This window comes from Eutrigla gurnardus (genome assembly GCF_963514095.1).
Source record: "Eutrigla gurnardus genome assembly, chromosome: 8".
In the NCBI taxonomy this organism is placed as follows: Eukaryota; Metazoa; Chordata; class Actinopteri; order Perciformes; family Triglidae; genus Eutrigla; species Eutrigla gurnardus.
This window is the reverse complement of record NC_139922.1, coordinates 26,257,707-26,283,813: the sequence shown is the minus strand read 5'-3', so window position 1 is coordinate 26,283,813 and position 26,107 is coordinate 26,257,707. Positions and strand designations below refer to the sequence as shown.

General features: G+C 44.4%; 2 protein-coding genes across 6 annotated transcripts; both read right to left on the bottom strand.

Moving 5' to 3' along the window:
* Positions 1-9: 9 nt before the first annotated feature.
* ggt7 (gamma-glutamyltransferase 7) lies at positions 10-11,754 on the bottom strand. Of its 2 annotated transcripts, none has more exons than XM_084014599.1 (16): positions 11,592-11,754; positions 10,447-10,996; positions 8,037-8,263; positions 7,781-7,932; positions 7,573-7,690; positions 5,758-5,825; positions 5,288-5,361; positions 4,997-5,190; positions 4,188-4,275; positions 3,160-3,287; positions 2,987-3,075; positions 2,743-2,895; positions 2,247-2,361; positions 2,017-2,154; positions 1,788-1,887; positions 10-1,562 (listed from the first exon to the last, which is right to left on the bottom strand). In XM_084014599.1, exons 2-16 carry the CDS (start codon positions 10,664-10,666, stop codon positions 1,390-1,392), a joined length of 2,037 nt encoding a protein of 678 aa, XP_083870725.1. In that variant the 5' UTR covers positions 10,667-10,996; positions 11,592-11,754; the 3' UTR covers positions 10-1,389. The 2 variants fall into 2 exon arrangements, with proteins under 2 accessions (XP_083870725.1, XP_083870726.1); XM_084014600.1 differs by lacking the exon at positions 11,592-11,754 and adding an exon at positions 11,258-11,408.
* Positions 11,755-13,011: 1,257 nt separating this feature from the next.
* tp53inp2b (tumor protein p53 inducible nuclear protein 2b) lies at positions 13,012-24,142 on the bottom strand. 4 transcript variants are annotated; one of them, XM_084015254.1, is made up of 5 exons: positions 23,813-24,141; positions 18,793-19,164; positions 16,951-17,253; positions 16,695-16,851; positions 13,012-16,617 (listed from the first exon to the last, which is right to left on the bottom strand). In XM_084015254.1, the coding sequence occupies exons 2-5, from the start codon at positions 18,914-18,916 to the stop codon at positions 16,350-16,352; spliced, it is 852 nt and encodes a 283-aa protein (XP_083871380.1). In that variant the 5' UTR covers positions 18,917-19,164; positions 23,813-24,141; the 3' UTR covers positions 13,012-16,349. The 4 variants fall into 4 exon arrangements, with proteins under 4 accessions (XP_083871380.1, XP_083871378.1, XP_083871379.1 ...); XM_084015252.1 differs by having other exon boundaries at positions 16,695-17,253; positions 23,813-24,142; XM_084015253.1 differs by having other exon boundaries at positions 16,695-17,253; positions 23,817-24,142.
* Positions 24,143-26,107: the final 1,965 nt, after the last annotated feature.

Here is a 26,107-nt window from a genome sequence, read left to right as displayed (position 1 = left end):
ATTGGGGTGTGTGCAAACATTTTATTTCTGGGGTTTGGACAGTGTCTATTTTAATTAAAATCAGATACAAATGCACATGGATTTAATCAGCAGGTGTGGAAACGTGTGCCTTAAGGCATTGTACTCTACTACAGGGAAGAAAAGCATCAACAGTCATATACATTAGTGCCTAACGACTGGCTCATTTGATCGGCCAGAATGGGCCATCCTGGAATTACACTGAACCGCTTTTAGAATGCAATGCTTTACAAAAGCTGTTGGTTCTTATTTCAAATAGTCCACCTAAAATAATTACACAAGTACACAAAAATTAAACACAGGGGCTCTATCTAAAATTAGCTGATTGAATGCATTGTTACAACAGTAGAAATAATGTACACAGCCCAACATATTTTCATATAAATACACATTACATTCAACCCATCTTATTCCCATTCTATAAACAAGTATCCTGCTCTAAATAAAAAACAACATGTAATCAACAAGCTTAAATAAGAACAAAAATAACGCAAATTTCTTAAATTAGGTATTTAAATACACTTATTCTATCATTAGGAATATTTTACCAGTAAAAATGAAGCAGATAGTGTTGTTGAAGGAAATCAATAGATAATTGTGTATTTTGTGTTTGTGTTATTCTGAACGTGACTCCAGCAGCTGTACCAAACAACATCTAATCACAGTTACACCACACAAAGAGCAGGATAGTGAATGGTTTAGGTGTCACAATGTCAGGCTTAATAACCGGTTTAAACAGCATAACCAGACCAACCGTTCCATGTGAGCTCATGTGTTATTTGCAGTAACAGCAACAGGCAGTGGCAGAGTTGAAAAACATGCACGTGTTGTAAATGATGTGGCGTCACTACTTTCTTCATGTCTGCCCATTTGTGCAAAGAATCAATTTGTTCGTCATGAATTTCCCTCAGAATCCCTGATCATACATTCAAAGTGCAACGCGCGTGAATGTCCTGCTCCAAGTCGACATTGTGAAAACAGCTTCAAAGGCAATTAGACGCTTCCATTTTCCTTTTTCCTCATGTCCACAAAGTACATCCACTCTCAGCCTCCTGAGTGTATTGCTTTCCTTAAGTGGACCTGAAGTGCATCTGAATTCTCTGTGTGACGCAGGCTGCAGACTGGAACACCATGGACACACACTTTCAACACTATGTACACTGGACCGAACGTTACTGAGGCCGTGAGAGGGAGAATACCAACATCGGGATGTGAAATGGTGATCATTTGTAGTTCCTATATCAGCTAAAAAAAGAATGAGAATCCTACATGCTGACTGTTTTAACTTATGTTTCGTGTATTGTGTGTTGAGCAGCCTCCTGACTCCCAGGCTGTCCAGAGATACTCTTACCCCTTCGTAATGGGGATGCACTAGGGCATGTTGGACATAGTGAGGGCGGAGGCATCAGCACTACGGGGGTCTTTCACACCGATGATGAGGTCATTGGTTCTTCGTGTGCCCTCGACCAATGAGAGAACGCCTCTCCTCTCCACCTGGTGTCCTTTGGCCCGCAGCAACGCCACGTCTTCGTCTTGGAACTCAGCTGTAGGAGAGAGGACGATCGGAGGTTAGCGGGATGGAACGGACGATGGAAATTGAATTAAGGTGGCATTTACACCTGGTATTCAAACGTTGTGGGAGAAGAAAGTAACACTCGGAGTGAGTTCACACAGCAGGTGTAGCAGTCATGGTGTGTCTAAGGTTTAGAAGTGACTTATATTATATATAATATTTGTACCGAACTACACAACAGAAGGGAAAAACTCACCGTCCACCAAGAGGGTGTTGGGCTGCAGACGTGGGTGGAGTCTTCCATAAGCGAGGCTGTCGCTCATGTTTTTACGTGAGGACAGAACATTCATCAGCACCTGTGAAGGATCAGAATGCAGAATAACAGATAGACAATCATTAAGAGTTAGAAAGAAAGATATACTGTATTTCCACAAAATGGAACAATCAATCATGACTTGAATCAATTCTTCCAGTAATTAAAGGACCTGTGTGATGCCACTGAGAGCTTTCTCTCCATCGGACGATCCAACGGCCACATATGTGCCGCATAAGCCCACGGCAGGCCTCACTGCTGTGGGCATCAGGAAGGACATGGGCCTCTTCCCAGGCTGGAGGCGGTTATGCTACAGCAGAGGAAAACAAAAAAAATGAGGACTGAGAGCAGCTACGCCAACTGGTTCAATACAATTAGATACAAGAGAGAATGCATTATTACTGGGTTGGTTGTGGAGCCCTGTGTTTTATTGGGCCAGGAGAAGTCCAAGATCTGGCTGTTCATTAGGATTCCTGAAGGAGTCACTATCCCGCTGCCAAAGGGTTTGTTCAGAGAGCTGTAAGTACAAAGATAACTGGCCTGAGTTCACATTTCCCCGTGATATCCATCCACTCTGCCCGTTTTAAAGAATGTTTAGAAGCAGGAGAGTGATAACAGGTTTGCTCTGTGTACACAAGAAGGAAAAAGTTCTATTAAAAAGCCTTTTTATAGAGACTTATTCATGAACAGAGCAAACAGGTTTCCACCACTGCAGGTGTTCATCGGGGCATTTAACAAACCAAACGGTTAGAGGTGGGGGCGATCACATGACCCTGATAATCACATGACAGATTGAAACGAAGGAAAACACTGGAGATCATGATTTAGCCACTATAGTAAAGGCATTTTTAACACATCCTTCCTCGTGTTTTAAGACAGCAGTTCAAGTACAAGGTACCTCATGACTGACACGATGTGGTCGTCCGGGCCCATGACCATGACCTGGGCAGCCGCGGCGCCCGTCTCCAAGGTAAATGATGGTGAGTAATGGCCGACGGGGAAGGCCTGAGAGTCGCTGATCATCTGGCGGAGCACGGAGGCGTGTTCTTTACTTGGAGACGGCGAACAAACGAAAGGCAGGGTTAAATGGAAACGCCTTACTGAACTGGAATGGATGTATACATTTATTTGTGGATAACTACTTCAGCATCTTGGCGACGGCGTCTGGGATGGAAGTGTCATACATGGGGTCTCCCAGCCCGCTCGCAAGGGCAAGAGCGATCTTTAGAGCCTGCGAGAGGAGTGCAAAATTAATTCTCTACCAAGTCCCAAACTCCCACTGCACACTGTTTCTGCTGTGTGGCGGTGCAGCTACCTCTGCGATCCAGTGGTAGGTGCTGTTCCTGGGCACCTGGCTGGTGATGTTGTACCCTTCCAGGATGTTGAGAGCTACGATCAAGGCGACGCCTGCATGCGGGGCCGAGGCCGCCATCACATGGTGTCCTTCAGGAACACAGAGCAATCACAGGACTGATTTCCGTGGCAAAATAAAAATAGCCTGACATATTACAAAAAGCTTTACTGTATCTGCTGTTTAAATTTAATTTAAGAGAGAGCACCTCTTAAACCGGATTCTTCTTCTTAAAGTGATGGTTCGGAGTAAAATGCACCCGAGGTCATTTCCACCATGACATCCAGAATGAAAACGTTTCGCTAAATGTTTATAAATGCTTGTATTATCAGGTCAACACTTGTTAACCTGACAATACAAGCATCAATAAAAATTCAGCAAAACTTTTTACTCTCGTGGGAAACTCGCGTCACGGCATCGGCTGGGTAAACATGGAAGTGGCTTCTACGTAGCGTTAGCAGCCGAGGATAGAAGCTATCAGGCAAGTGTTCTTATAAACTCCTGGTGTACTTACAAACTTTAAAATGCCTCGTTTTGTGAGTACAGACCCTATGTGTACTACTGCAGAAGTTTGGTAACATTCCATGCATTATTAGTGGGGTAATTTACCAGATATACCCTCTGTACCGTAGCGCTAGTACTAAGCCTAGCGATGCTGACCATCGCTAAAAATGCTTCTGAGGGGGTATTTGGCTGGATGTCCTGGTGGAAATTACCTAGGATGCATTTCACTCCGAACCATTACTTTAACATAACATTTTATAAACTTCAGGGAACTATTTTATTAATTTGTTTGTTTGTTCAGCTTTATAAAAATGCTGCTGATAGCTCCCTGCACTTTTTGTATTTAGGTCATGTTGAAAAGTGAATTCAACACGTGCGAGGTATATATAATATTAAACATGTCCACCCCCCCCTAATTAAGATAAGGCAGTTCTCACATGCTTTCTCCTTTAAGGAGCTGTGAGGCTAAGAGCACCACCAGTGTTTACCTTGATATGTGATCTCTGCTGGCTGCTGTAAGACTGTGCTGTAGTTTCCCAAGTCTTCCTCTGTGAGCACGCCGCCTCTTGCTTGCACCTAGAAAAAGGCAGTTTATGTTTTTAGTGAGCTTGTGTTCACCTGAAGAAAAGTAGAGACAAGGTGTGGATGGCGAGGAAGTCATCCCGAGGAAGTCAAAGAGGTGTCAACAGTACAGACGTTCTCTACTCAAGTAGAAATACACATACTTGTGTTCTAAAAGTACTGATTCAACTTCTTTACTCCAGTAAAAGGACAGACTGAAATGATCAAAGTATAAAGTATCCATATGATGAGATAAAAAGCATTAAAACTAAAGTAGAAAGTACAGATATTTGTCTTAAAATGTAGGGAGTAAAAGTAAAACATTGTCAAAAAAATAAGCAAAGTTCAGATACCTGAAAATTCTAAAAGGTACAGTAACAAAGTATTTGTACTTCTTTACTTCCCACGTCTGCATACAGACCCAAGTATACAGTTCTTAATTATATTTATATGCCAAATTCCGTACATTTTGAATATATAATTTGGAAAAATCCTTAAAATATGAACTGCTAATATAAAAAGATAATATCTGCTCCGTGCAATGCAAAGAACAAAATGATTAAATAAACTGATTTTGTGACTCATAACGAATAAACCTTTTTTTAGGCACTTTATTATTACGTCACCCAAGGAGCTGAGGTGAAAGTACAACAGGGAGGAGAGAGGACGCCCGTGGGTCCATGCAGGATTCATAGTTACAGATACAGGGGGAAAGAGAGAAGAAAGACGTCCTTACTGCTGCTGCCATTTCCTGGGACAGGTTTCCACTGTAGAACTCTGACATCCCCTTATCCCCCACAGCGTCCAAGATGGCTGCTAAATCCAGGCGGCGGGTGAAGAGCCCGGATGGGGGGGCCTGGCCGCCGGGAAGGAACAAATCCCGAAAGGCTGCCGACGTGCTTTGGTTCTTAGCTTTAGCCAGAGCTTCAGCTAGAGAGGGAGGGAGGGAGGGAGGGAGGGAGTGAGGAACATCTGCAGTCTTTTCATCACATGTGGTGAACGTGACACAGCGTTACACTATACCTACCCAGGTCATGAGTCACATTAAAGCCATGTCGGGCCACTTCTGCTGCCATGGAAACCACATCCTTCCACGGCATTCTGGGGAGTCACCAAAACACTGACTAACTGGCACTTAGTACGGAAATGTTTAAAACTGACATAAACACTCTGAAATCCTGGCTTTCATAGAGAAATAATATTCCACAATAGTTATTTAGCTCTGTAAGTTCATCAGCGTCGTGATTACAACACAGCGGGTGATTATTTCACTATGAGATCTCACTCCTCACATAAATATAGGCTTCTATTTGTGTCTTAAGAATAATCAGTAACAACTACATAATCAGTCAAAATGAAGGAGAATAATAGATCCTTTGTATTATAAGTGGCACTAGGGACAGTAGAGTGCCACAAGGCGAATGGATCTATACCCAATAGAGGAATGTGGAAGATCCAGAATCCAGAATGAACGGAGGTGTGTGGGAGCTGCCGTACCTGCCATAGAGCTGATGGGCCTGATGCATCCCACTGAGCATGCCCGGGACTCCCACCAGCCGGCCGGGCTGAAAGGCAACAGCAAGCACATCAACGCCACGACTACACAACAACAAGGCTGTTCTCAGACTTTTCAGTCCCGACACAGATACCTGGGCTTTGGGTGTCAGCTGATACCGAGCACCAGCCCACCTCCAGCATTTCATTAATAAGCTGCATGGAAGTGATGGGGTCATTCTTTTAGGAGCAAGGCAACATCAGGCTGGATTAAAAACCACAGAAGCAGAACAGGAGAATGGACACTGGCCACATAGCTGTCTAAATCACAGGGCTGGATAAACCAGTTCTCTGTCTGTCCTCCCAGCAAGCAGGTCGTGTGTTTTTGTTCAGTTGATTTTACTTAATCCTTCGCCTACATGACACTTAAACAAATTAATTCACTCGTCTAACCACCGATACGACTGACTTCATATCTCAGTATATTTTTGAATCGTTTAGTATTATTTAAATACTCTAAACCTTGATTATTGCTGTGGTCTCCCAGGTTGTGTCTTTAATTTGAGCTGGTTCACATCCACTCCTTTCTTAGCTTTATAGAACACTATGGAACAAATAAAAACATTAGGGCTATCCGTGACGAAGGAATTCTGGGAATGTCTAAGTGAGCATGTAGATGACTAAATGGCAGCTTCAAGGACACAAGATTTTTCCACAAAGAATCGCACAAAAGCACCACTTTAAATATTCTGTTTAGAATTTAGCATTTTTTAAATGCCTCTCTAAGGCATTTAAAAAATGGATTAAGCAACTAATGAAATGTTGCGCTGTTCTCACCAAATGAGAAGTGAAATTTCACCGAGCTGTATTCACTACGTATAGCCTGACACACATCTGCTGGTGAAGCACAGCTGGGTGATCAGTAAAAAGACTCGAGTCATGCTTTGTTAGGTCTGCAAGAATGGAGTCTGGTTGATGGGTGCTAGGCTACGCTAACATTGTAGCGGCTCCATATAAGGTCATCTAGACATAAATACAGCAGAGACCTTGTTGTTTGGAGACAACATAGTCAGGTCTATCTAGACCTCTGGGGGACCACAGACAGTCTCTGGTTCCTCCACATGGTCTGGTCTGGTCTCTGGACTAATGTGAGCTACTATCTAGACCTCTGGGGGACCACAGACAGTCTCTGGTTCCTCCACATGGTCTGGTCTGGTCTCTGGACTCATGTGAGCTACTATCTAGACCTCTGGGGGACCACAGACAGTCTCTGGTTCCTCCACATAGTCTGGTCTGGTCTCTGGACTCATGTGAGCTACTATCTAGACCTCTGGGGGACCACAGACAGTCTCTGGTTCCTCCACATGTTCTGGTCTGGTCTCTGGACTAATAAGAGGTTCTATCATACAGTTCTGGGGGAACACAGACCGAATGTATTCCTCCATTTGTGATTCGGCAACAGGAGGGGAATCTCACCGCTGATCTGTGACACAGCATCATGCAAATGTCTTGCTCGAGGTATTTAATATTTAGTGTATTTGCATCTTTCACGCCACCCATGCAAATTAACATCTATTTGTGTTTTGCATTGACTTTGTATACAATTTGCTTCAGGTTTGGTGTAAACAGAGCATTTGTCACCTAACGCCAAAATGACTAATTCGCTAATCAAAAGGGGGCAGCCCTAAAATAAATATCTATAGATTTATTGAATTGTTAATTATTATTAATAAGCTGTACACCCAAAAACCCTTTTAATACAGAAACAAATAGTAAATTCCAGCATCGGTGCTGGATACACAGAAAAGAATGCCTTACATTGAGATCCAGGTTCGTCTGCAGCATCTCCTCCCGGATGGCAGACGGCGCCGTCTCTCTGTAGTCAACCACCCTCGTCTCGTTCTTCCGGATGTCATGCACCAACATAACTCCACCACTAAACGCCATCAGAGCACAAAGCATTCCAAGTCTGAGAGCCTCAGTGGTCGTGCTGTTCAGACCAGATGAACGTGTTTCTATCACTCACCCTCCGAGACCAGAAGTGTGAGGGTGGACGATTCCCAAGCAGAGGGCAGCAGCGATGGCGGCGTCCACGCTGGACCCCTGTTTCTCCAGAACTTGAAAGCCAAGAGACGTACAGGGGGCCACATCTGTCACCACGGCCCCTTGGTTAAAGATCTTGAAGACACAGGAGCGAGAGACTGTCAGCACGCCTTTGAAAGGACTTGTGTGAAAGGGAACCGAGCATGTAGAAGACCTACAACCTCCAGCTACAAGCCTACCTGTGGGTCTCCAAAGTAGATCTGCATGATGAGAGCCACGGTGACTCCTGTGGCAAAGGTGAGACAAGCTGTGATGATGACCGTCAGCCCATCTCGCTGACAGGCACAGTCTTCTGTAAAGGGGTCTCTGCTGGTCTCCTGCAGGGATGCCATGTCATGGCTCACCAGGTCTGAGGCCGAGGAGGGGAGACGCTGGAGGCGAGCCGACTTCAGAAACAGATCTGGGTCTGGGGACGTTAAACACAGACCAAAAGGCTTTCAACGAACAGGAAAGAGCAACATGGACTGGATTCTGCACCCATTAGAGCAACAGATTAGCACTGTAGCAGTTTAAATACACATTTATATGAATAGTGGATCAGTCATTTTTATACAAATAATTATAAATGGTTCCAGCTTTTCAAATGTGAACATTTTGTGACAGCCTAGCATAAATATGCTGCAGTCTGTAGCTTCCATGATTTTCACGACATGTTTAAACATTTCTTTTGTCTTAGTAACACTGAACGCCCACCGCCGACCACCCTGCCAGACCTGCCGGATGAAACGCCTCCGAAAGCAAAGTCGACCGCCGCAGGAGGAGAGGGAGGACAGCTGAGATGGAAGCTACACCGCCCAGCTAGGACCTACGGGCTACTACACTACCCAGCATGCTCCTGGCTGTCTGATCTCCTGTTGCAGTAGAACATAAGCCTTCAGTCTAGACAGTTATGATATCTGCCAAGGTAATTATCATGTTACTGCTGTTTGTTTAATTGCACTGCAGGAATGCACTGCTGCATTTGTTTTGTTTTTCTTATGATGCAAATGTGTGAAGCTATGTTGCATAATCACAATAAATGATGCCTGAATCCTATCAAACTGAATATATTTGGGTTTTATACTGTTGATCAGCCAAAACTAGACATTCCAGGCTCTGGGAAAGTGAAATTATTCACGATTTCTTGACATTAAATGGACTCAACAGTAAATGGAAGACAAGATTCGGCGTTGTAATGATGTGAAAGATCCTGCATTCATTTTGATCTGAACTACACACCTGTAAAGACATAGGGACTCCTGGCACAGCACTCAAAACCACACAGTTGCTGTTACAGTGGGTGTGACTCACTCTGTCGTGGCCGGTAATTAGTTGCAGCCTTAAGAAATGATTTGTGATAGAAGTGCAAACAACTCCCTGAGATATGACCAAAGAACAATCCAGCTTGATGAATCCACATCCAGAAACACACTGGACTTTAGTGTTTGTGCAACCAGCATGTGGCTGCTATTGTTTCACCCTGTGATTCTTTGCATGTGGAAGAATGTGGTCCTGGACACACCTACCATAACAGGAACTACCACAGAGGCACCTGTCAGGTGCACCAGGCGTTTATAAATCCCATCTGTGTCCAGGTTTTGTCACAATGACAGCATTAAAATGGTGCCAGATACAGTCATGAAACTCTATGTGTGGGTAGTTGAGATCAAAATAAAGGCCGGGTTGAAGTAGGGGAGCAATGGTACACGGAGATTTTCGGTAGAGGACTTCGGTTCAGACATCCTTTCTGTTCGCTGTGACCTAAACAACGGTTTGTTTACTATTCGCACACGCGGAACAGAAATTATGGGTTCACGATTCTGACCCAGAAAGTTTTGGCAGCGTATCAGCAGGCGGTTAAGCCTAGTTAATCAAGGTCAATGGACCAGGAAACATCTGTGTCTGCTTCATCGGAGGCTACACGCGCCACCCGAATGTGTCGATTAGCTGAGCGAAACAAAAACGGACTGGAGGGCGAGTCCTTCTCCTCGCAGCATTCAGGCTCCTTCCACTGCAGATTAAAAAAAACCTAGGTATGTACCCAACCGTGACCCAAAAAACGAGGTAGTTACCAAACCATGACCCAAAAACCTAGGTATGTACCAAACCGTGACCCAAAAACCGAGGTAGGTACCAAACCGTGTCCCAAAAACCGAGGTATGTACCCAACCGTGACCCAAAAACCGAGGTAGGTACCAAACCGTGACCCAAAAACCGAGGTAGGTACCAAACCGTGACCCAAAAACCGAGGTAGGTACCAAACCGTGACCCAAAAACCGAGGTATGTACCCAACCGTGATCCAAAAACCGAGGTAGGTACTGAACCGTGACCCAAAAACCGAGGTAGGTACCGAACCGTGACCCAAAAACCGAGGTAGGTACTGAAGCGTGACCCAAAAACCGAGGTAGGTACCGAACCGTGACCCAAAAACCGAGGCAGGTACCCAACCGTGACCCAAAAACCGAGGTAGGTACTGAAGCGTGACCCAAAAACCGAGGTAGGTACCGAAGCGTGACTCAAAAAACGAGGTAGGTACCGAACCGTGAACCAAAAGCCGAGGCCCCAATGTGGCAGCATGATCTCGGATGTAGCAGCCGTGTCCAACTCACCTGTATCCTGCTCACTGAGGACGTTGTCGTCGTCTCTGCGTGACTTCAGGGTGTTTTCCCCCGACAGCGTGTCGTCCTCCGGCAGCCTGGGGAAGCTGGTGATGCTCATGTAGTCCACCGGAGAGTAGGCACTCCCCAGGGTCGTCCCCGGCTTGGCGTCTTTGTCCGCCACGGTTCCACTCGGGTACCCGGACCCAACTTCAGGCGTGGGGCTGTGCATGACGCCTGCCTCGGTCCTGTAGTTCTATCTTTAAAAAGGTGTGAGGGAGCTAGCGCAGGATTCCCATGATCCTTCACATCCGTTTCTTGTCTTGGTGATGATCGCCACACACACCAGCTACTCTGATCCAGATGGAAGAAATCCCAGTAAGGTGCCTTTAATGGGCGTGTTGCTGGAGAATGAAGGCCCCTTTAACAGCCGAGCATCGTAGTTGTCTGGTGTGGTACATATACTGGTACATATACTGGTACATGTACTGGTACGTGTACTACTTGCCAGGCCACAGGCTGCCAGTTGTGATGATGGTTATCCAGTCATGTCGGCTTCCACCTGCAGAGGACGAAGCATGTCGGTTAACCTGCTGACCCGCGTCCTTCTGTATTAAACCTGCGCGGTCATCGCGATACACCAACTTCCGTTTTACTACATAAAACACATTAAACTGACGTTAACGTGTTTTACATGGAAGCCGTTAAAAACACAAACAACCGGCCAACCGCCGACGCGCTCACCGCCGCCCTGTCTATGTCTCTCTGTCTCTCTCTCTCTCTCTCTCGATGACGTAGACAAAACGACGTTAACGTAACTCACCGTTGTGTCGAGGATAACGTTGGCATGTAATCCTCGGTGTTATCTTACAAACAACACGCCAACATGGCAGGCGTGGTGAGATGGAGCTCTCTCCGTCACCAAGACTACAGCAGCTCCCGCCCCTGAATCTGAATCACGACGCTACGGAAGTTAGCTTCGCGTTCGCGGACCAGGGGGAACCGGTACGACTTGCCTCCTCAGCTAGTCTACTAACCTGGGCTCGTGTTTCGGCGGTGGCCTGACGAGTGACAGCGATACTAGCACACGAAGAAGAAACACACGCGTCTGGAATGTTCACCAGAGCAGCGCCGCGGCGCACCAACGTCAGACTCACTTCGCTGCGGCTGGCGGCCATGAAGAACCACTAAATCCAGGGTTGCTCTTCAGCTCAGGTGCGTCTTCGCCCCGGATCTCTCACAGCCTGCTGACCTGAGGCCTCTCCGCCCGAGTGTTACCTTACAGGTGGAGCTGCTAGGCGGGTCAAAGCAGGTCCTCGGAATTACCCGCTCCAATTACCCCCGGTCCCTCCCTGAAATCCTTCACTTCTTACCTCTGCAGCTGCAGATGTGTGGCCTGACAGTGTGTACGTATACAATAGAAACAGAATGGAAGTAGAACACCAAGGCATGGCGCCTCTAACCGAAATAAAGCAACATGCAAGGCACACTACGTGTTATTAGAGGTGTCAGAAGTATGTGATTATACTACAAGTACTTCAAACAGACTGGTAAACATAGAAGTACTAGTTCTACTTCTTCATCAAGTAAAAGGTCAAAAGGACAGCCTCTGAATCTAAGTAAACAGTGTCACTTAAGGACAAAAACAGTAGAAATGTCCTTCATAGGGATACTTTCTTCTCTGAGTACACGTACTTGACAGTGATACTTTCTACTCCGATTACACGTACTTCACAGTGATACTTACTTTCTACTTTGAGTACATATTTGTCCTTCAAAATGATACTTTTTGCTTCAATAATTAAGAGGAGATGTTGTCCTTCAAAGTGATACTACTTTTAAGAGCCTGTGTTTTTCACTTTTACTTGAGTTAAGAAGTTAAATCAGTCCTTCTACTTTTACGAGAGACTTGAAGTATGTGTACTTCTACTTGAGTTGAGAACGTTTTTTTCTTTGCTCTCCTGCATGAAAATAACGACACAAGATTCAGGTGTTAACCTGAGAGTTTATTGTTGTTGTTGCTGTTGTTTTTGGCGGGTACCTGTGTTTTCTGAACAGATGCTGGATAAAACCCATCCATTGATTTTTGCATAGGTCTTGCCTGTCAGCGGACGTCTGTCCACTTTGGGGATGGAAAAATCAGTACATCACAAAAACCATGCAGAAATAGTGAAAGGCACAATCACCATACTGTAGATATCAGATACACCAAATGTTTTATATGTCTGTATATTTAATTTTTTTATGAGGGGAGGGGCTTACTAATTGCGATGTAACGTGAGTGTAAACCCCCACCCACATGTTTTTAAGCTGCCATCATTTCAGGGCACAACATAAAACATGAACCTCCCCCAGACATTCAACGCCTCCCATTTTAAATGTCCTATGCTCAACAACTGTTAGAATAACTAGATGGGAAAATACAAGCATATTCTATTTTTATTTTTTAAGGATACATTTAATTATTATTTTTCAATATATAAACTAATATAATCTCCTGCCTCATCCTTTCACCCTTAAATCACACCTTTCAAAAATCACACAACATACTGAAAACACATTTCCTTTTTTTACACGACAACGGCTGACAAAGGAGGAAATTAAATTGAGGCGAACAGGACGGGTTTGTGGTGGTCTTTACATTTTGTGGGCACATTCACCTGTGATCTCTCATTATCGCCAAAATTCAAACCCCGGAAGGATCCATCTCCCTATAGAGGGACCAACGGGACACATCATCTTCAAACAAATAAAGGATCACATTTATAATTCTATCATACATTAACAGATATTAAATGGACACTTCAGCCCAAGATCAAAAGGACAGATGTTTTCCTCTTCACTGATGTTTATCAATCTAGATAGTTTGAGTGTGTGTTGCCTTGTTTTGGAGATATTGGCAGTCTTTTTGCAGAAATCACGACCCGTTGATGACCCAATATGTCACGACTATGCACTTCAAAATGATCAAGTTATTCTGTTTAGCTTTTAAGTATCGATTACTCAGCACAGTTTAATGTGTAATACTCAACTTTACTTGCAACAAACAATTACCTTTACCTGGTTATTTTTATTTTTTAAGTTATATGACTTATGATGCAAGAAGTATCTCCAAAAATAGGCAACTCACAGCAAAACAATCCACATTGATACATTGCATTACAGATAAGAGGGAAAACATTTGATTAAATAAAAGAGTAATTTATATGGTTATTGGCAGAAATGAAAACAGTTGTGACTCAAGGGGGAAATCATGTATTTCCATTTTCCAAACAATCTTGCCCCCCCTGGACATCAGTCCTTTTGAACACAGATTATTAAATACCATGTTGTTGTACTGCATCCTCACCGGCATCTAGCTATAGAGCAGTGCCCGGTTTAACCTCTGGAGGGCAGTGTTCGCCTCTGAGTCTAGTTATTATGGTGCATCTCAAAAAAAGGAAAGAAAAAAAGAGATGAGACTGCAGTTAGGGGGCAAATACACCACGTTTGGCCACTGATGCCCTCTAGATTTGATAAGGATAGGCGAGAGGAGGGAGGATTCTCATTCGTACCAACGGACGCTTGCGGACTCGAGTCCTGAGAGGCTTTGACATCTAACGTTGTAAATCGTTTTGTAATATTTACAAGAGAAATAAATGACCATTATTCATGTGTTTTTTTTTAAGAGTTTCTAGCAATTAACGTGTCAGTACATCTTCTCACACACAATTTGAATCAAAACAAACAAAAACAAAACAAAAATAGATCACAAAAGAAAAAAAAGAACAAGCACACGGCACACCGCTAAAATCTTTGACTCACAAAATGTATGACAGTGCAAACTTACATCCACGTCTGAAATAATTTACAAACATTAGTATACACTTCAGCACCATTGTTTACTATTGTTGTTGAATACATATCAGTAATGTTAACGTGGAGAAGGTTGGAGCTGTGCTAACGAGGAGAGGTTGAAGGATGGGGTTCGGACGTTTCTTCCACTTTCACCTCATTTCAATGAAAGTGACCGATGCGTAAATAGGTTGCACTCTCTTTTTTTTTTGGTGTTTACATGGAGAGAAAAAAACTAAAAGATGTAAGATCACAGCACACACTGTGGGTGAAAATGGCCGATGTGTGCCGGGCACGTTATTTTTAGTTTCCAGACCACACGTTTAATGATCTTCATGCTGCGTTGTTGGTTTTCATTTGTTGGCTTTTAAAAGTGTACTTTCCGATGTAACAAGCGTTGCTTTCTGTGGTGGAACCATGCGAGATGAGAGAGAGGGACTGTGAAATAATCCTACGATCGCAGGAACAGGAGTAGAACGGACATTCCTATTTCCATCAATGTAGCAGGCAGGTTGGAGCGGCGGCCATGTTTGTGCACCGATGCTAATAGCGAGGCTAACTCTTGTATCAACGACTCACGGCTAAATAGAGCAGCAGAGCAGTAAAATCACGTCAATCAGTAAAATGTTGCAACATAATGCTTCATCCTCACACAAGGAAAACACACTGCTATCAGCAGATATAACCAGTAGCATTATAGCATGGTGGAATTAGCAAGCTGGCTAGCTAACTAACCAGCTGTAGACGAGTTACATACCGTAGCTATCTCTCTCACTCCACCATGCTTTATTGTTACACTGGTTGCAGAAAAATATCCCTGTTGCTCCAGAGAAGGACAAGCTAACTAGCTAACTAGCCAGCCACTTTCTTGTTAGCGCCATTTTTGGAAAACAGTTAAATGCATGTTCTACTCCGATTCTATTTTTGCGATTTAAAGACACAAATGAGCAGAAAATAATGTCAAAATAAAGAGTTTCCATCAATACCGCTCCAGCACCTACTATAACCTGGCTAACCCTGTAGCCCAAAGACAAGCCCTGTGTCCCTATCACGCCTTATCAATATTTCTATCAATATATTGATTTATTATGGTCGACCATAAGACCAATCTTCATGTTCACAAAAAGAAAATGAAATATTCAAAATAAGGAGTTTTCTAAACACTTGCGGGCTGCAGAGGGTTACGTATCACTTTCCTGTTTCCCACATCCCTTTCTGATAATGTCTCATTCATCGTGACATTACTTTTACTCTTTAGTCTGTTTTGCTCGTGCGCTCACCATCTTCTACTTGCTCTCATCCTTCACAAGGCGAGAAGAGAGAAATATCACAACATTTGTTTTCCTGTGGTGAAACTGGTTGCCCCATGTTTCCTCGCCTTTGTCTTTGCTTTTCTATGTTGACAGACCAAATAGGAGAAACAAACGTCTCAGTGATTTTCCTCTCACACTCGTCACGCGGTATTTCCCCCTTTTTAAAAACCCAAACAAAGAATCACCTGTAAAGTAAAAGCTTCGAAGACCCGCCGAGTTGTTTTCTCTGCAAAGAGAAGACGGATTAACCCGACTCTGTCTCGCATGGTTTCCACCAAGCATCTTAAGGTACACTTGGTTATTTAAATTTAAAATCAGCAGCTCCAAATTGAAAATTGAATGATTGAATTAATTCAATAAATAAAACATGCCTTTAGGAAGAGTGAAAGAAAATATAATTTTTTTACTAAGAATGCTTAATTTTTTGTCGTTTTTTAGACATTATTGTTACTAGTTATAACCTTTATAAAGATTTTTTATGATTTTTTTTAAATTGCTTGGATACTGCAATGGACATCAAGTATAATAAAAGTCTACACAGATCTACTCAGAGGGCTTGGTAACAGCAGAACGGGGCATAAAACTACCAGCTGGAGCCAGGTGACTACCAAAACAAAAACAGCTACCGGTCTACTGGTATCTGAGTGTAATATGATATAATGCACAGAAATGCAGTGGGGTAAATACATTTAATCTTGTGTGTCACAGAGTTGACTATGCACTACTAATGCCCTCGGAGTAAACAGCGCCCCCTGGTTGCCGGGGCGTTTAGTGGCAGATGTTACGATTGCTGGGCTGGTGAAGGAAGGTGTTTCTGGCGTGGTTGGCGTGGCGAGGGACCTGCTCCCTGGTGCGGTTTTGGCGTTGGATGCGGTTGCGGCCCAGGTGGCGCCGCTCGATGCGGGCTTTGCCGCGCTGGACCCTGGCCACTTGGGTGACCTTGGCCAGAGCTCCAGCCTGGGCAGCTGCTCCACGGCTCACCCGGGTGGGCATGGCGCTGCGGGTGACGGGGCCAGTAGCTGGTTCTACCACTCGGCTGCGAAGGGGAAATTACGGTGTGAATGTTGGGAAAAGCTGAAAAAGCAGGTGAAGGTCAAGCGTGCCGTTTCTCACCTCACGCTGCTCGCCAGGCTGACGATGCTCTCCTCTCCCACCACGGACAGGTTGCTGTTGGACACCATGGAGAAGTTGCTGGGGGAGACGTACACAGACATGCTGGGGTGCTCGATGAGCAGGTCCTCCATCGGGCTGGCCTCCGCCGTGGCTCCTTCTGCAGTGAAACAGGGGGGAGGGGTGACAAACCAGCTCTCATCCATGCAGCCTCTCCCTGGGCCTGCCCTACTGCTACCCCTTCTGCCCCCACACTCACTTCCAGAGCCGGGGGACATCGACGGGGTGGAGGAGGGCGTGGACAGTCTGGCCCGTCTCGGCAGGGACACGGGTGTGGTGGCACCCGAGTCCGACGGGCTAGCGCTTGGACAACACAGGGGGTCTGACGGTGCAACCGCACCTCGCACCCGACCTTTATGTGTCCTGCGGCGCTTGTGAGGCGGATGGGGAACGGGGGTGGGGCATTCAGTCCTTGTATGCGTGACTTGATGATTTGATTGGTTACTGTCTGGGGGTGAGTGTGAAACCATCTCATCCTCTGCCTGCATGCAGCCAGATTCTCCTGAGCACATGGCGGCGATGAGATCGGGGTTGAGACGGGAGATAAAGACGATGTTCAAGGTAGGAGGGGGATGTTGTCAAAATGAAGCGACATGTGGTAGATTTTCCAAAACAACATGCAGGTTGAAGGGGCCCATTTTTTGTTGAAGGGATCACATACGCACGCGCACACATACAAGTGTCGGGGAATGTAAGGGTGTTTAAAAAATTATAAGGGGAAGAAGAGGGGGTAAGGAAACACAAGACATAACAGAGTCACATCATTAGTTGTGTTGACCCTCTAAAGGCTGTGATTATGTCAGAGACATAATGTCCCACACGGCAGTTCGATAAATACACTTAAATCTACTGATTTGTGTACATGGACACAAACTCCCCACTTTTCCCCGTCACTCAAATTTAAAAGAATGCATTTCACCTGGTTGTATCGGAAAAAACAAGTTAGGTTAAAAAGTTAGGTTAAAGCAACAAACCCAGGTTTTTCAAAAACGTGGTTGGGCTTAAAATAAAATATAATATGTACAGTTATGTAACTCCCCACCCATTATTTAATATTTACCACTCACTAGCTCTGACCATACACCCTCAAGTGCGTATAATTTGCGTAAAAGTACAATTTGTGTCCCTGCACACGTAACCGATTTATTTTGTGACTATTTCACAAACTGCCGTGAGACTGGGTTGTGGACGCTCGTCTCGACTCTCCTGAGAGGTAACGTTATGTTGCTTTGGATGTTTTGGTTGGCACCAAAGCAAATGTCCATACTCAGTAAATGCCTTTGTCATGATGGAGATCATCAACAAAGAGGAAGGAGATGCATGTCCACAGAGAAGTGTGTGTTTCCGTCACTGACATCAACACTTTCAGCATGGCAGCCATGTGAGGGAAAGTGTAGTTGCACCATGCCCCGACTGATTCTTCCCCTCGCCCCATCATTACTTCCTTTTCAAACCTTAGTCAGTATTCTAGTCGTGAGAGAAGCTGCCTCCATCTTTGAGCATCAGGGCGTTTACACGACAACGTTTCCAACAGAATACGAACATGTTTACGTTCTGGCCGCAAACTTTTAACCGGATTCCAGAGTGAATTGTTTTCAACTCCAGCGTCGTGGTGTAAACTAGCAAACCGATCCCCGTGGTAACCGTGGCGTCAGGGCTCCACTTCACACATGCGTATTACGTGCACGGTCAATGAGCCATGAAGAGCAAGGAGACACCTTTAACACGATTACCGAGCCGTCCAAACCAAATGTTTTCAAAAAATCCTCTTTTGTTTGCATACTTTTCACGATGTTTGTCAACGGCTCTCTATTAGAAAGTTGCACTGCCACCTACTGGCCTGGCATGAACACTACAGTGTTTTTTGGTTCGTTTTTGCAGATCTGTGTACATGCGGATCATTTCAACTTCGTCTAAACGCGGAACTCTTTTAAAACGCAAAGGAAATACGTTTTTTTTACGAGACCGTTGTCATGTAAACGTAGCCTAAAAACCCCAATTTGAAGGCTCTAAAGCCACAGCGCCCCCTGCTGAGACTCACCAGGCAGGTTGACGAGCATCCATCCCTCCTCGTCGGCCTCCGTCACACAGGGGTTGTCTCCCTTCAGCTCAGCCGCCACCTCCTCCACCTCCCCGAACAGCAGGTTGCTCAGACGCTGGAACATGACTGGTGTTGTTGTCGATGACTCGGGTGCTTTTTGTCGTCCACAAAAGAAAAAAAAAGCTGTAGCTGCCGTTTGGAATTTCTTATTTGTGTTTAAGAACCACTTGCTGCTGTTTTAAGCGATTCTTTGTCCGATTTATTCGTTTTTTTTCACTTGAAGCCCTTTGCTGGATCTCGGTTTGGACAAACAGGAGTGGACAGGCTTCTGTAGTGCAAAATGTAAGGTTTCACTTGGTTTGGAGCAAAGGCCTGGAGAGAGAGGAAGAAGAGAGCGATGGTGGTAATGAGAAGATGCGGCCCTTCACTGTCAACATGTATGTAAAAAGAGAACATATTGGGTTAAGTTCCTTCTGCGTAGTCAGGGTGCATTACATAAGCACAATGAGCAATGAGTGTGGTAAGAGCTGTTATCTGGGTTATTACATCATAACACGTTGGAGCTGTTGTTTGGACTCAGACCTGTATTGAAATGACATCTTGATCAAAACAACATGCTGTTAAATACAGGAGCTGTTTGAGTTTCCACTCAAACCTTGTTTGATCGGACTCTTAAAGGTGCAGCGCGTAGGATGTACTGCCATCTAGTGGTGAGTTTACACATAGCAACTCCTCCCTTGGCAGGACGACAGTAACGTAAACTGACGTAACACTACTTTATGGACAACACCAGTCAGATGGCGGCTAATGACGCCAATTCTTGTCTCATTTGAGGTCCGATAACATGAGCTTATCATTACAGTATTAGTGTAGATGGGTGTTGACTTAAAGGAAAAGTTCGGAATTTTGGACATAGGTCCTCATTTCCAACTTACCCGAGGTGATATAGGTCGGTGGAGACCGTTTTCAGCACAATTGGTCCAGTCCTTATATTTGCACAAGTCACCGTTGCTAACTGGTGTTGAGCTAGCGCACGTCAACGGTAACATCCAGCCTGTCACTAATACCAGCTTTAACTGCTCCGCAGAACACCCGAGACAAATGTATTATAACGTCGGACTATCGATGTACATGTCAGTGTTGGTAGAATCATTTTAGAAATTAAACCAACCTTGCATTTTCAATGATAGAACATTTTGAGGGACTAGTTTCTCAGCAGCAGCGGAATGTTACTTTGCGTGTTAGTAGTAGTGCGTAAAACGAAACCTAAGCGCCCTACAGTCGTGACAGCTAGTACTCGTAGCAGCGTTAAAAACATTTTTTTAATTATTCTACCAACACTGACATGTACATCGATAGTCCGACGTTATAATACATTTGTCTCGGGTGTTCTGCGGAGCAGTTAAAGCTGTTTTTAGAGACAGGCTGGATGTTACCGTTGACGTGCGCTAGCTCAACACCAGTTAGCAACGGTGACTTGTGCAAATATAAGGACTGGACCAATTGTGCTGAAAACGGTCTCCACCGACCTATATCACCTCGGGTAAGTTGGAAATGAGGACCTATGTCCAAAATTCCGAACTTTTCCTTTATGTAAATGTAACACTAAGCCAATAAAGTTACTGGGAAAAAAGGGAAAGTCCTGACAGGGCCTTCCTGTTCTACATTAACCAATGATCAGCGAGGGTGTTCCTGTCATGTGCACCTATGGTCGGTCATGAGAGCGAACCAAAACAAAAACACGACCCAAAATGCTCTCTGTCATTTGACCCGTTGTTCATGATAGCAGCTTTAAAGCAGGAGGGTGTCCTGAGCCTCCACTTAAGAGAAAAACAACACAAAGCCTCCACATGATGATGACGACCTCATCTTTGCAAAGCAGTGACATCGGAAAACCGAGTGGCCATAAATAAGAATGTGTTTTAAACGAAATCAGCGTGCGAGAAGCTTGTTGGACGAGGGCTGCCCTCCCCTCCCCCGAGAGGTTTAGACAACCAATCAGCACGGCCTCTGGACAGATGGACAGGCCAGAGAAGAAGAAGAGGAGGAGGAGGAGGAGGTGGAGGTGACACAAAGACTCACAAAGTCAAACAAAGTGTGCACAGTGTTGAATAGGACAGGCAGGACAGAAGGCACTGAGCCTGACCTAAATGTGGACACGCTGATGTAATGTTGAGCAGATGTTTGAACGACAAACCCCTACATGTCCAAAGGCCGACTTCTATTTACTCAGTGCAGAGGAAGGAATGACGGAAGAGGTCTCCCAGTACTTGCTGACTCACTAAAAAGAATGGAGACTTTGAGACGTCGTAGAGGTTTAAATTCCTTCGCTGTCTCGACTTCCCCGTGGAAACACAACGTTACAGCTACACGATAGATGAAGACATGACGGAGGTTTTTCACACATTAGAAGGTGAAACAGAGATTCGGGGAAGGAGGATACGCATGGGTGCTTGTTGGGAAGCGGACGCTCTCTGACCTTATTTGGAGAATCACCATCGGATGGAAATCCCAATATCCGGAGATGTAATGCTAATAACTTCGGCTTACATTCAGATGAGAGGAGACCGTTTGCATGGGTGCATGTTTGAAATAAAGAAAATGACCCACAAAGTGTCCTGGATAGAAAGCTCTCAGCTGTATTATTTTAATACTCTGGGTTGTTTTTTTACATTTTACATCACTTTCTAGGTCATGTGTTTAAAATCCCATCCAGACAGTTAAATGAAAAAAGGCTCATGCATTCCTGAACAAACAGAAACTTAGGTCATGTGAACCGTGACAAGTCTGAATAAACAAAATGCTGCTGATGAGGCCCGAGGGCTGCTTTGCATGAAGTTCAGCAGACACCCGAGCAAACAGCCACTCAACATGGACTATGTGGTGAATTCCATGATAATGGATATTTCAGTTTGGTGGCTAATTCAGGGCTGACAAGTGTAAATATAGACACTGATACTGCCAATCCAATGCAAATAACCACCAGTGATATGCCTTATCCAACAGCATTATCTAACAAGTCCCACCCATTAATGCTGATAAATGTGCTTTAAAGTAAAAGGTGTTATGTGTGAGAACACAGAGGGACGGATGTAGTGCTTGCTTGAATAGCAGTGATTGTTTTCCCTTGTTATGATGGACTGCAGCTCCATACAGTAACTACACCGTGCTATTAAATAGAGATTTATTATGTTGTAAAAAGGGATACGACAGGTCATTTCATTCTATTTTCTATGACATTTTTTGTAAACATCTGGCCAGGCAGGTGAAAGTAGCCCTCTGGGCTGCAGGTCAAACAGTTTAACCAGATTAACCTAAAAGGCCCTTCTCTGCTTCTGATTGGCTATTACTTCTTTGCAGGATTTGAACAAGATTGGTGGAAGTTAGCCTTCTTGTTTTTTGTTTTCATATACAAAGTACTGATTATAGGAGAATATAGAGATGCTAAGTCCCGCCCCTTCCGTCCCCATGGGAGTTTATTTTGAATAAAAACATGGCAGGAGACAAACAATTTTTCATTCCTTGTACCATGAATTACACGTTTGTCGATTTAAAGATGATTTTACACTTAAAGAAACATATCTCTATTGTGTCGCACAATGTACGTCACCAACATGGCCGTTAGTTTAGCATGCTAGCAAGCTAATCTAGCTATGTTCATGTAATGTTGTCTCACCTGATGTGTTTTATCCAGCAACCTTTTCATCAGCTGTAAAAGTATCTTATCTATATAATTATAATATATCATATATAAGAGTCTCCACCAACAGTTGTGCCTCTCTCCACAGCTATGAGGCCGGCGGGTTCAGGATGTATTGTTGTGTTGCCGTGACAACTGTACATATTTTATTTCTCAAGGGAAACACAGGAAGGGGCCTCGCTCTATAGGTTGGACTTAAATTACAGATCAGCTGGGGATTTAAATCTTAAACTGGTGTCATAATTAAAGTTTTTTTTTTTTAATTGCACTTTGACCTCTGTCAACGGCATCAGAGAGAGATGTTGCCATATTCTTAAAAAAAACACACTTTTGTGTATGATTTCATCCAAAAGTCACGTGATAAATAAGATTTTACAGGCTGCACATCCACAAACATAAAAACACCTCCAGTCATGGTCTCTCTCCCTCTCTCTCTCTCTCTCTCTCTCTCTCTCTCTATCTATCTCTCTCTCCCTCTCTCTCTCTCTTTAAAAGGAGGCGGAGCATGATGGGAGGGGACTCTTGAAATAAAAAAATAACAAGACGCCTGTGAGGTCACGCACACGTCACCGACGCTGACAGAGAGGCTCCAGCCTTTTTTTCTTTTTTTTGCCAACCGGAGAACAACAAGACATTTAACATCAACACACAGAAAGATGTGAATATGATCAGAATGTGTGTATTATGAATGCCTCGTCTGATTTCTATCTTTGCAAAACAAGATATGTGAATGGCTGCTGCTGTCGACGTCATCGTCTATATATTTATATATATTTAATGAAAAAATGCGAATGCACAAAGACACCGTGAGATGAAGGAAGCCGTAATAAACCATCGGAGGAGCCTTCCTGCACAGTATCCAGGTTAAACGTGCATTATCCGTATTAAGCTCACAGCTGAAGGGTCACAGCAATGACAGCTGTGGCTCAGCACGACAACCAGCGACGCTGCTGCCGATGCAACCGTTCATTTCACAGCACAAATAATAAGAGACGATCTCCTCCAGATAACGCGGAGCCTCCACGTCCACCTCCCTCCCCGAAAACACACACACACACACATCCGCCATCGACTCCACATCAGCGTTTTGGTGCATTTGGAAAAAGCAGGGCTGCTGGTGTCCTGGAATAGCCCGCATCCACAGAGACCAGGCCGGGCTCGTTTTCCCGGATACGGGACGTCGAACCGACCTAATTAACGCTGCTGCCCTAATAATAGGTCATCCCTGTTCCAGCAGGAACTCAGCCTCCACATTCAGCTGTGTGGGGTGTTCTCAGGTGAATACGACCACAAACAACACTTGGTTTGGAGAGAGCTTACCTGCCTTTGCGGTGTTAATTCAAGTTGTAAACGAGATCTCTCACAGAGACACAGTAGAAAGGACGAAGTCTCAAAGCACAGCTTCGGATAAGTGAGGTAGTTAAAACACCATCATAGCTACAAAAATACAAGGCTTTCTTCGCAGAAGAAGGGCTTCGTGTAAAAAGGTTACACTGATGTTTCTTCAGATCAGAACATCTGCAGCTTTATGTTCTTCCTCCTCTCCTCTAGATCTATATATATATCTATAAATACATATGTTTCCGCTGCAGGTTTTCCTTCTGTTTATTGCTGCCTCCAGCTGATCCTCGGATCAGAATGTAGAACGTACAAAACAGCTGATTGTGAGATCACAATACGCTCGGCCACGCCCATCGCCCCGCCCACACCAAACCGAGCCGGCCAATCGGAGTGTAACACAAGCGCACGAGCCGGGTGGGGGCGGGGCGAGAGGAGCTGTCAAGCTGCCTCCACAGATGGAAACGCTGACTTCAGAGCCGATCCGCGGCCAGCTCCTACTTCACCGAGCCCTGCTGTTCGAGGTCGGAGCTGATCCCGGGTCTGCGCTCACACAGCCGCGATTACCAGGCTTTTATAACCAGGCGACACGAAGATCTGTGGACAGCTCATCGATTTCACCGTATTTCTGGTTGTTATTGTTGTTGTTGGACCACAGCACATTAATGTATGTATGTTTATAAAACATATAAACTATTCAACTGCATCTGTGAAACATTAAAGAGACATCTCTCTCCCATTTTCTACTCTGGTCATGATATCATAGTTTGATATAGGGCCTAGTAATAATAATAATAATAATAATAGTAATAATAATAATAAAAGTCCTCTCCACGTCCCAGTTTTACTGATGACTTTCATCATTTTCATTTTTGTAAATAGAGCTCCTTCCCCTCCCCCTCCTCATCTCTCTCTTCGCTCCGCCTTCAGAGGGGCGGGACCTCCACGTGTCATTCAGTCTGGATCGGCCAATCACACGCGCCTTTCCTGAATGCAGCATTTGAGTAGCCAATGAGCTGCTGGGAGGCTTTGAGAAGCACTTTTCCACTCTGCAGCCTGTAAAGCTCTGAGAGGAACCCACTGCCTTTCTATTAATGCAAGCTGGTGACTGTAGATATGAGTGTGTGTGTGTGTGTGTGTGTGTGTGTGTGTGTGTGTGTGTGTGTGTGTGTGTGTGTGTATGTGTGTGTGTGTGTGTGTGTGTGTGTGTTTGTGTGTTGCATGAAGTCTCTTGAGTATTATCCATAATCCTGAAGTGTTCTTCCTTTACTGAATGCGTGCCCCTATAGATTATAATCTAACTGTTTTATAATGCAGTCTAATATGTTCATGTGATCTGTCACTATAAAACCTGCACACATAAATGTTGTTTACAATCACCCAGTCAAAACTAAATTGTAAAAAATTAAGTAGTTCCTTGAAGAACCTCATGGATACTCCCCAGAACCCAAGTGAGGTGCTTAGAGGAGCCTGCAAGAACCTTTGGGATTCATCAGGATGAAAACGGGCTCCTCAAAGAAGTCATCTGTGAGGAGCTTCTCCAAAGTATCTCACTACAATAAAGGTGTTAACATGACATCGGTCTCGTTTGTTTTAAAAAAGTTTTTTTACAACGAACAAAACACTTGACTTGTATCTACATGTTATTTCTTATTTTCTTATTTTATTTTCTCATTTATATTACCCTAGCTTTTACTTTGATTTCTGTTACGTGAAAACAGTCAAATTCCCTGTGAGTTTGAATCCTTTAGCTTGCTTGTATGAGTGTGTATTTATGTGAGTGTGTTATTGTGGAAGAGGGGAAGCGCCGAGGAAAGCTGGGAGCACACTACACTATTTATAACCTCATTACCTCCGAAGCCACGACGACTGGTTCACGATCTCGGAGGTCTGCACAGAACTGGATGGTTCCCATTATTCCTCCCTGCCAACTAAAACTCAACTGACATTGATCCTATTTGATTTTTACGACCTGAATCCTGTCAAACGTAGCATTGATCTGGTTAATGATGGAAACTTTGTCCTCAGTGATGTGAAGCTGGATGAACAGAGACTTTTGGACCTAAAATCTCACTGTTTTCATGCACCCACGTTACTAATGTTAATATCTGAAATGCTCGTGCTCGGGAGTGGTTGGACGTGGCAAATTAAAAAAAAACAAAATGAGCCACACTCAACAGGGCTGCATCTCCAGATATGTCTCATGCAGACTTCCTTGGCTAAGCTACGTTACCCCCCTTCTCCTGCCACAGAGTCGGTCACGTCATTAATTATCAC

What these genes read in the sequence shown, in the direction of transcription:
- ggt7 (XM_084014599.1), bottom strand. Translation starts at nt 10,666, where the DNA reads ATGCACAGCCCCACGCCTGAAGTTGGGTCCGGGTACCCGAGTGGAACC. An exon ending in TCTACTTTGGAGACCCACAG is followed by an intron (nt 7,933 to 8,036) that starts GTAGGCTTGTAG and finishes TGTGTCTTCAAG; the next exon opens with ATCTTTAACCAAGGGGCCGT. An exon ending in AGCAGAGATCACATATCAAG is followed by an intron (nt 3,288 to 4,187) that starts GTAAACACTGGT and finishes GTGTTCCTGAAG; the next exon opens with GACACCATGTGATGGCGGCC.
- tp53inp2b (XM_084015252.1), bottom strand. Translation starts at nt 18,916, where the DNA reads ATGTTCCAGCGTCTGAGCAACCTGCTGTTCGGGGAGGTGGAGGAGGTG. An exon ending in GATGCTCGTCAACCTGCCTG is followed by an intron (nt 17,254 to 18,792) that starts GTGAGTCTCAGC and finishes CCATGTGCTCAG; the next exon opens with GAGAATCTGGCTGCATGCAG. An exon ending in AGCCTGGCGAGCAGCGTGAG is followed by an intron (nt 16,618 to 16,694) that starts GTGAGAAACGGC and finishes TCCCCTTCGCAG; the next exon opens with CCGAGTGGTAGAACCAGCTA.